General features: G+C 61.8%; 2 protein-coding genes across 3 annotated transcripts in view; one reads left to right on the plus strand and one right to left on the minus strand.

The window, feature by feature from the left end:
* Positions 1-3,469, plus strand: part of QRICH2 (glutamine rich 2) — a 159,731-nt gene extending 156,262 nt beyond the window's left edge. For both annotated transcript variants that reach the window (XM_058676559.1, XM_058676558.1), the window contains 3 exons: positions 373-460; positions 978-1,103; positions 3,252-3,469. In XM_058676559.1, coding sequence (XP_058532542.1) covers positions 373-460; positions 978-1,103; positions 3,252-3,451 — 414 coding nt within the window. In that variant the 3' untranslated portion in view covers positions 3,452-3,469. The remainder of the gene's footprint in view (positions 1-372; positions 461-977; positions 1,104-3,251) is intronic.
* Positions 3,470-6,562: 3,093 nt separating this feature from the next.
* UBALD2 (UBA like domain containing 2) lies at positions 6,563-10,164 on the minus strand. Its single transcript, XM_004592885.3, has 3 exons — positions 9,813-10,164; positions 9,585-9,647; positions 6,563-7,210 (listed from the first exon to the last, which is right to left on the minus strand). The coding sequence occupies exons 1-3, from the start codon at positions 9,930-9,932 to the stop codon at positions 6,902-6,904; spliced, it is 492 nt and encodes a 163-aa protein (XP_004592942.2). The 5' UTR covers positions 9,933-10,164; the 3' UTR covers positions 6,563-6,901.
* Positions 10,165-10,232: the final 68 nt, after the last annotated feature.

Genomic DNA, 10,232 nt, shown 5'->3' on the forward strand with positions numbered 1-10,232 from the left:
GGCCCGGGACTCGAACCAGCACCCCCATGGGATGCCGATGCTGCAGGTGGCAGAATTACTCACTATGCCACAGCACTAGTCCCAGTGCAGTTTCTTAATCAGACCCACGTCTAGCCTCAGCTTCTGTCCTGCCTGTAAGAGCGCACGCAGCCCCAGCCAGCTGCCTGCCCTGCTCTGCCAACCCCTACCCACCCACCACAGGCCCCCACAGCCCTGCCATTTACCCTCTTCTACCTCGCTGCTCTGCACTGGTGCCACCCAGAGGCCCTGAGAGGGTGCTGGGACCGCTGGATGCCAGGGGTGAGTCCCAGAGGCGGGAGGGAAGGCCATGTGGACATGACCACGTTGATGGGTACATGCCCACCTCGACAGCACGACGAGGTGGACATCTTGGGCTTGGATGGACACATATACAAGGGACGGATGGACACGAGGCTGCCAGGCATCCTGACCAAGGATGGTGAGTGCCCATGCCTGCCTGGTCCGCATCCCCGACTGTACATGTCCAGCCCTCTGGCCAAACATCTGCAGGTGGGGGCAGCTAGCCTGTGTTGGCCCCCTTAGCTCCCAGCCTCCCGGGCAGAGCCCCTCCCTGCCTCCCTCCAACTCAGCAAAATTCAGCACCCCCTTTCCCTGCCCCCAACATGGGGACTGCCCAGGTCCCTGAAGGCCTCACTTGCAGTTCCCCGTCCCCAAAGGGAGCTGTCTTAGCCACTTCCCAGCACAGCCTGACCTGGCCAGAAGCCTCCCCTTCCAGGGACTGGAAACCCCAAGGTAGGACTGCCCCCGCCAGCACCTGCTTCAGGGCTGATGTGCAGAGCTCCCCAGGGAGTGCTGTGAGTCAGGATGGAAACGTGGGTGGGTGGATCTGGGAATGAATGATGTGCTTCCGTCCAGAAAAAGCACTGCTGTGCACCTGTCACCAGCCCCCCAACCCCAGCTCCTCCCTTGTCCCCTCCCCTCCACCCCGGCTGCAGGGCTGTCATCCCGACACAAGCCTAAGCTATCCCGGCCCCAAGTGCACCAGCAGCAATCTCCAAGCGACAGCAGCCAGCCACCGTCTCGGCCTCAGAGTGCACACACGCTGGTGGACAGTAACCCAGGTAGCTTCCTTCTACACACACCTCCCCCTTCCCTCCCCGGGCCACCCCTTCCTGCCTGGGTGCCCTCACTTTCTGTTTCCGGGAAGAGAGGAAGGGGCCCTGGTGGACAGGCAGGGGGTGGTGGTGGGGGCTCACAGTGGAGGAAATGGGGGCAGGGGTGTGCTCCCCAGCCCATACATGCTGCCTCCTGGGGTAGCTGCTGGGCCCCAAGCTAGGGTCCTGGGAAGCCCGCTAGGTCACGGAGCAGGACTGAACCCAGACAGCTGGCTCTGAGCTCATCTAGCCCCTCCCCTGACTCAAGTCCTTCAATCACCAAGCAGTGAAGCTTAGAGCTCCTTAGACTGAGGCCCCGCCCCACCCCACCCCATGAGATGCACCGAAGTCACTCCTGCTTAAGGACACATCCACAGCACCCTGAAAAAACTGGCAGGAGTTTCCAGGGTGCCCCAGAGCCTCTAACACCGTCCTGTCCCAGCATTCGGGGTGCCTGTGGCCAAGACAGGTGCAGAGCCTTGGGCAGTCCACCCGTAACAAGGTCTCCTCACCCGCCACGCACTGTTCAGAAATCCAACACTCGGGAACCATTTTTCCCCTCATTTTTTTTTCTTTTAGATTTATTTAAAAGGCAGAATCACAGAGAGAGACAGAGGAAGGGGTCTTTCATCTTTTGGTTCTCTCCCCAAATGGCCACAATGGCCATGATGAAACCAGGAGCTTCTTCCAGTTCTCCCCCACATGGGTGCAGGGACCCAACAACTTGGGCCATCTTCCACTGCTTTCCCAGACACGTTGGCAGGGAGCCGGGTCAGAAGCGGAGCAGCTGGGACTCGAACTGGGTGTCCAGATGGGATGTTGGTGGTGCTGCAGGCAGTGGCTTAACCTGCTGTACCACAGTGCTGGCCCTGACCATTTTTTTTTCCTCCCTGAAAATGCATCTATTTGAAAGGCAGAGGTACAGAGAGGGAGAGACTGATCTTCCATCCACTGGTTCAGTTCCCAGTGGCTGGGGCTGGGCCAGGCCAAAGCCTGGAACCTAGAACTCCATCCCTGGCTCCCATGTAGGTGGCAGGCAAGCACTTGGGCCTTCCTCCACTACAGTCCCAGGGACATTAGCAGGGAGCTGGATGGGAAATGGAGCAGTGGAGACTCAAACTGGCACCCATATGCGACACTGGCTACTTAGTGCCAACTTGAATTCCCATGCCTAAGAGGGAGGCGGTTAGCTCTTTTCACCTTGTTGCCACAAACCCAAAGCACCGGATGCAGCGAGTCACACAGGAGGTCTTTGGTGCAGGAAAAGGTGGCCATGAGGAAGGGGGCAAAGGCAGAGAGAGAGAGAGAAAGGAAAAGAGAGAGAAAAAGGAAAAGAGAGAAACAGACAAAGGAAGAGAGGGAGCTCTCCTGCCTCAGCGACAGGAGGGGGCTCCAAGCAAGGGAGAGAGAGAGCAACAGCGACACACACGGAGCATGTCCTTGTGGCCGGGGGCATTGGGAACACGGGCAGGAGGGATCGATGGACAGTGCTGTCGGGTGCAGCATCATGAGGTCACAGCAGACTGGTGGAAAACAGGGTTGTGAGGTTACAGCGGATTGGCGGACAACAAAATTTGAACCTACAGGGTGTGAACCTTAAGGAAACCCAGAGTTAAGGGAAGCAGATATTCCCAAGTCCAAAATGGTGGGGACTCTTATCAACCTTCAGGGCCAATGTTTGAGTCACTACTCACAGAGGGGGCTGTCCTGAGCCCCACTATAGCTGTGAGAAAACAGACTGCTTACAATGCTTACAAGGCTTGCCCCAGGTCACCCAGACACTCCACTACCTGCTCAAAGGGCAACTGCTGGGCTGGGGAAACAGCTGCCAACCGTGGTCTTGGGAGCCCTCCCGTTCCTGTCGGTACCTGCGCCCACACTGGGAAGCAGTGGCCACTTGGCCTCTGTGGAAGCTGTGCTAGTTCGTGGCCTATTTCCTTCGCCCAAGAGCCTAGGGAGCTCGGCTGCCAGCTCCGGGGTGTGCAGAGCAAGTCCTGTACCTCCCAGTCCTGGCTTCCCCAGAGTCTTGGGGTGAGCTGAAGGGATCCCCCAACACAGCGGGCCTGCACAGCCAAGCAGAGAAAACTGACACCTCCTCCCTCCACCATTTTGCAGTTTCTTTGCGACAACAGAAAGACAGACCCGTCTCCTCCGAGGGCCGCCTCTCTGAGCCCAATGCGATCCTGCCCCTCAGCTCGGCGGACATGGCGACCCTGCAGGCACTGGACAGGCACCTAGATGTGCCCCCAGGGGAGGGCCTAGAGGAGCCCACACGCGGGCCGCGCTCCACCCCTGCCCACAGAGCAGAGCTATAAATAAATACTTCAGAAGGAGCAGGGGCCCTGCGGAGTATCTGGTGGGAGGCGCCCACCACCAGCAGGCAGTGAGGTAGACGGATGGAGCTGATCTCTCGGGGTGCTGGCAGTCGGGCAGGCACCCTGGGTGGCTGGGACCCAGTGCCAGCAGGACCCTGGAGGTGAGGGCGGCAGCTGCCTGCAGCAGGCTTCCATGGCCACACTCCGGTGCTTGCTCGGAGTGGAGAGCAGGAGCCTGAAGGCTACCTGGGGAGCAGGGGTCCCCTGGGCCAAAGCTGTGTGGGGAGCAGGATGGAGGGTGGTGCATGACGCTGCCCTGCAGGTGGTCCAGGCCCTGCTTGTGCCTTTGGCTCAGCTGCATGCCAGCCCCACACCTGCAGATGATGGGTGGGGACAGTGAAGCCAGCAGAGCTGCCTCCGGCCAGACATGGTGACCCAACAGATCTCAGCACTGCTGACAGCTCCATGCTCCCTCCGCCAGATTAGGGGGTTCCCCCAGGAGCAGCCTCCTTTCCTGAGGCCTGCCTGGAAAACCCTGAAGTCATCAGCACTTTTGAGGGGGCAGGAAGCTCAGCTTTGTCCTCACCGGTTTCCTCCTCAGCAGTACGGAAGTGCCTGGGCAGGAGCTGGGGGTCTCCCCACCCCGTTTGCACCCCTCTTGACATGGGAAAGGGATGTCTGGGACAAGAAGCTGCTTTGGGGTGAGGCGAGGGGGCGACAGAATCACAGAGGAAGGAAACAGCCCCTGACCTGTAGCAGGCAGGCAGGCGGCAGGGGCTGGGGCAGCATGGGGTGGGGGAGGCTCCCGGCGGCGGTGGGGGGTTCCCCTTCTCCCTGGTGATAGCTAAGACCCCATGCCTCTGCGGGGTTTTTTTTCTTTAGCTAAACTAGGCTTCTGAGAAAGACAACAAGGAAAACAGAATTCCCATCCGCAGGTTCATGTACCAACTGCTGAGCCAGGGCCTGGCACGGTAGCTAAAGTCCTCGCCTTGCACACACTGGGATCCCATATGGGCACCAGTTCATGTCTCAACAGCCTTGCTTCCCATCCAGCTCCCTGCTTGAGGCCTGGGAAAGCAGTCTGTTTGTGGCCCAAAGCCTTGGGACCCTGCACCCGTGTGGGAGACCCGGAAGAGGCTCTAGCTCCTGGCTTGGGATTGGATCAGCTCTGGCCATTGCGGCAGCTTGGGGAGTGAATCAACAGAAGCTCTTCCTCCGTCTCTTCTCTCTGTATATCTGACTTTCCAATGAACGACAAACAACAACAAAACAGTAAAATAAACCAAATGCTGGGCCAGGCTGAAGCCAGGAATCCGGAGCTCCCTTGAGGGCTCCCTGGTGGAGAGCAGGAACCCAGTGCGTGGGCTACCCTTGCTGTCTTACGGGGCACGTGTTGGCCCACGCCTTTGACAGGATGCGGCCAAAGAGCAGCTCCCTAGACCTAATGGAACTTTTTAAAAAGATTTGTTATTTGAAAAGCATAGTTAACAGAGGAGAGACAGATCTTCCATTCACTGATTCACTCCCCAGATGGAGGTGGGCCGATCCGAAGTTAAGAGCTTCTTCCAGGTCTCACACATGGCTGCAGGGTTCCAAGGCTTTGGGCCGTCCTCTACTGCTGTCCTAGGCCACAAGCAGGGAGCTGGATGGGAAGTGGGGCTGCCGGGATGTGAACAGGCGCCCTGATGGGATGCTGGTGCTTGCAGGCAGAGGCTTAGCCTGATACAGCCCCGTGCCGGTCCCGATCTCCTGACTCTAGGCTGTGGGATCCTACAGTGGCAACCCAGGAAGAGGCGGCCAGGTGGGCATCCATACCCGGGCCCTTCCCTTAGCAAGCCAAGAGGCAAGGCCAGCCCCTCCTCCAGCCCAGCTCCTGTTTCTCTCACCCAGATCCTACCCCAGGCCCTGAAATGTCAGATGCTAGGCTCAGTTTCCCTGCACCTGAAGCCAAATTTGCCAGCTGGGCAGGGCAGAGCAGCAGGAGGGGCCACCCAGCCCTCCTCACCCACGCAAGAGCCATGAGGGACACTCACCAAACCAGCCCCCATCATCTCTGCACCTGCTTGCTCACACCACCCGCTAGGGGCAGCCCCTTCCAGCCCAGGAAGACACAGGTAGTACCAGCAAGAGTGAGGCCCCAGGGAGTCTCAGAGGTTCCCAGCGGGGGCGGGAGTGGGGGCACAAAACTGAAAGGACAAACCCAACTCCTAAGTGCATGGGGTGGGGCATGTCACGCCAAGGAGCCTGCCCCCTGCACCTCCCATGCAGGGGTTGCCCCACAGGCAATGTGAGAAGGCCCAGAATTAGAGTGGGGCAGCTGCCGGGCTGGGCCCCTCTCAAGTTTCACTTGGCCCTGGGACCCGACCTCCTCCCGCTCCAGCTTGGGTCACAGGTCCCTGTAGACCACGGAGGAGGCTATGATTGTGTAAGGCAGAGGAATCCCAGCCATGTGGCCCCGCACCCACTCCCACGGCCAGGCCAACCGGCTCCTCCTCCCCGCTCACCCAACCCTGCAGGGCTGCGGGGAAGGAGAGGTGGGAACCTGATCTGACCCCTGAAAGCAACCGGGGACCTGGCATTAGAGCTTTGGAGATGGCTCCAGAAAGGACCGTGACAGCCCAGACCCCATCCTTAGGCATAAACGCCCTCATCACCAACACTCTGGTGGTCCCGGCAGTGCTGCAGCCTCCCAGCGCTTCCCCCTTCCAGAAGGGGGGTTTCATACCAAGGCAAATAAATGCACTGCAGACTGGGGAAGTTACAAAAGTCTCTGTTTTTTTACAAGTTTTTAAATTAACATTTCACCCTGGCAAGATGAGATTTTGATTTGGGAATAAAAACCCCACAGGCATGGTCTCGGTGCCTACGTCCCCAGCGCAGGTGTGCGTGGGACAGTGTGGGGAGGGGGCCGTCACGCAGGCTCTGGCTTTCCACCCAAGCGGGCTCTTCAGTCCTGCAGACCCCACACGCACATCCAGCTGGAGGCCAGTGATGGAGCTGCAGAGCCATGGAGGGGACACAGCCAGCAACCAGGAGCCAGGCAGAGGCAGGGAGACCCCTGGACCCAGCTTGTGAGCCCATGTTGCCTGGGGCTGTGGCTGTGACGTGGGGGAGGTGGCGGTCACTGATCCCTCACCCCTGGCCCTAGGAAAGGCCTCTGGCAGCCCCCTCCCCCACTGTTCTCGCATACATTAGTTCTATTTATAGATCCATATATATTATAGTTCTATATTAAAAAGGAACAAAGCTTGCCCGAAGAAAAACTCCTGAGGGACCCAAGTGGCCCAGAAGTTTACTGTACCCCCCCCCCAAAAAATCTTTTTATAAAATCTTCCAGTGCGATCTTCAGGAAACCCCGCCCACCTCCCCTGTGCCCCCCACCCCGGGCCCTCCATGTCCCCACAACCCTGGACTGCCCCCGGCTCCAGCCCAGCGCCTGGGCCTCCAGTCTCATCTCTGGCCGTCCATGGCCGCCATGGCTTTCTGCTGGGGGGCCGCCTGAGGGGCGCCAGGGGGCCATGTGGGTTGTGGGCAGTGCAGGCCGTGGAACGCAGTAGGGGAGGAGGGCGGGATCCAGGGCGCCTGGTGGCTGGGTGGGGAGGAGGCCCAGAAGGGGCTGAAGTTGGCAGGCGGGGAGCAGGCCACGGCCGTATGGCTGTTGCCGTTCTGCAAACCATCGGAGGTGCGGAGCTTGGAGAACATGGCCAGCGCATCAGGGAAGTTGGGCGGTGTGGCAGGCGTGTTGCTGGGCGTGCACATCTGTGGGCAGAGAGCACAGGTGTGGGGATGTGGGGATCCCTTCCCAGAAAGGGGGCTCCTGCAGGTCGAACTGGCCTTTGGGGCCAGTCCCCATCCTGACCCAAAAAAGCCAAAAACATGAGCCAAATCCAACTGCCTCGCCAGTACCAGGAGTGCTGCAGGGGCCTCAGCATTGGCACTCAAGGGCCTTCTGGAGGAAAAGGGGGGCTTGGTTGGCTCCAAGATTCCCTTGACCTTACCCACGAGAAACCGATGCCAAGGGTGCACCTGCACAGGCGCGAGGCAAGCATGAGGGCTCCCCAGGTTCCATTCCTCTGCCAGGCCGCACTGCACCTGATGCCAGGCTGCCCAGAGCCAGCACTAGGGCTACTGCTTCCGTGCCACCACAGCCACCAGCCCTGGCTCCCAGTTCCTCAGTGTACCCTGTCCCCTTCCCAGGGCTGGCTCCTGAGATGGCCCACAGTGGGGGGGATGGAGCACCCAGCTAGTGGGAAGGCACAGCACCCACGCAAGTCCCCCACAAGCTTCAATGTGCTGCTGCCTTTCCCAGGAAGCCACTGGGAGTTGTCCTGTAGATCTCCCCTAATATTAGTAACACCGTCCCCTCCCCCAACAATTCGCCTAGTAGAACACTGTCACAATTCCACAGCCAAACACACTCCAGACCCTGGGGGGACACCTGGAGGAGGGGGCAGCTCAGCACCCAGGGATCAGACCACTGTCCTCCCAGGGGACAAAGGCCTTGGTGTGGGGCCGGCCCCACCCGGATGTCTCCCTCCCTTCAGTAGTCCCTGTACACAACCCACCCCCCCACACACACAGGGCTGACTTCTTGGCAGCAGGAAACAATGAATGGGGGTGGGGGGCGGGGGCCAATTGCATCACAGCATCGTGACCCACTTCCCCAGTTCACCCGGCCGCAGCTACCTAGCTCTGCACCGCAGGCTGCTGCCCCTCTGGACAGCTTCCCCTCTGCTGTGGGAAGAGCAGGGGCCTTGACCACCCGCACCACCCACCCCATCCTGAGTCCAGCTCTGGGGGAACTCAGCCACCTGGGGGGACACCCACTCACCATGCCCCAGAACCCTTCTGGTGTTACTGGCTTAAGGTCTCTAGTGTCCTTGCCTAACTTTCCCCTTTTATTTTGTTTAAGGAAACCCCGGCCCTTGGGGGTGGCTTCATTTGGTTGCCATGGTGCAAACCCACTGCCTCCCCGGGGAGGACTGGGCCCCTCAGCCTGGCCAGGAAGGTGCACTGGGACGGGAGGGGACAGCAGTCCCTCTTCCTTCATGGCCCTGCAGCAGGTCTCGGCTGCCAGGCAGGGAGGAGCCAGAGGTCTCAGGTCCCACAGCCAGGCTCAGGGGCAGGAGTCTCTGAGATGACCCCCTGCTGGTCTCCAAAGTGATCCCAGCCCTGCAGCCCCCACAGCACCTGCCACTTCTGTTCCCCTCACACCCAGCCACGGCCAAAGCCAGGGCAAAGCTGGGGGTGCTGAGTCCATCCAGCACTCCCCCACCCTGCCTGCTCAGCTTCATGACTGTGAAAGCGGGGCACGCCAGGCGCCATGTGTCATCTCTGCACCGGAGGAGACCCGGGCAAGGGCAGAGAGCGCAGGAAATGCCAAGATAGCATCCCAGAGCCACAGGGGCAACCCCAGGGGGCTGATGGGGGACACAGGGGTGGGGTGGGAAGGGGGGCCATCCCCACGCCCCTGGGGCTCAGCACGACGGGGGGCACCTTCGGGTGTTGGGCCTAACTCCAGCTCTGGCCAGGGTGAACCTATCCCGTTCCCGTTCCCTGCAGCCCCAGTGTGTGGACAGGCGGCGACCCCATCATCACCACCCCCACAGACATGCAATCACCCCAAGTCTAGGCCCCCCAGGCTGGGCCCTTCTGGGGGGAGGGCGGCGTCTCCCAGCTAGGGGTCCTCATCCTAGTGCCCTTCCCCCTTCCCCCAGGGCCTCGTCTCCTGTTCCTACTGCCCCCCAACTTCAGCGCCCCGCGTCGCCCAGGGGCCAGCGTTGGTGCCCCCGGGGTCTTGAGGCTGAGACCCAGCAGCCGCACGAGGGGGAGGCGGGGGCGGCTCGCAAACTTGGGGCGAGCCCGGCACCGGCCCCCGGGAGCCGCTCTTTCCTGGAAGACATTTTGGCTCTTTGTTTACATTCGCGGAGCGACGCTTCCCGGCAACATGGCTGTCACCGCCCGCGGCTGACAGCGCCCCCCGGCCCGCGCCCCTCGCCGGCTCCGGCACTGCCCCCCGCTGCCCCTACCCCACCTCCCGGGGTGGGACCGGAGGCTGCCCCCGGGTCGCCCCCGGCCCGCGCTGGGCCCGGCCCGCCCTGCCAGGGACGCCCGGCTCCGCGCCCACCCTTACCATCTGATGGTGGTGGTGACTGTTGGGAATGTTGGTTTCTTGGAAAAACGTGCTCAGGGCGGTCTGCGGACAAGCACGGCGGCGGTCAGCGCGTCCCGGGGCCGGGGAGGAAGCCGGCCACCCGGGCCAACCACCGCCCCGGCTCCTCCGCGCCCCCCGAGCCGCCCTCAGCCCTCTCCCCGGGGCCAAGGGCGACCCCCCATCCCCACCCGTGCTCCCCTCACGCACCTCGAACTGCCAGTGGGCCGCCTGCAGCAGCTGCTTCGCCTGGTCGGCCGCGCAGCCCGCGGCCAGCACGAACTGGTTGATCATGACCTGGTGCCGCAGCTCTTCCATGTTCACCGACATGGCGCCCCGCGAGGCCCGGCCACCCCGGCCGGCCGCCCCTGACTGGGCTCGCGCTCGCCGCCGGCCGCCGGCCGAATGTTGTGGTGGGTCCGGCTCGCGCGGCCCCGCCGACACCACAAACAACAGCGCGGGGCGGGGCCGAGCGGCCCCAACGTTCGGGCCGCGAGCCGCCGCCGCTGATTGGCCGGCGCGCCGCTCCGCCGGCGCCGGGCTCCGGACGGACGTTCCAGGCGAGCCCCGCGGCCGGCCCGGGACGCACTGTTTCCCTTTTTTCGCCCGGCCGCGCCCATTGGCGGAACC

This window comes from Ochotona princeps, chromosome 17 (genome assembly GCF_030435755.1).
Source record: "Ochotona princeps isolate mOchPri1 chromosome 17, mOchPri1.hap1, whole genome shotgun sequence".
Classification (NCBI taxonomy): domain Eukaryota; kingdom Metazoa; phylum Chordata; class Mammalia; order Lagomorpha; family Ochotonidae; genus Ochotona; species Ochotona princeps.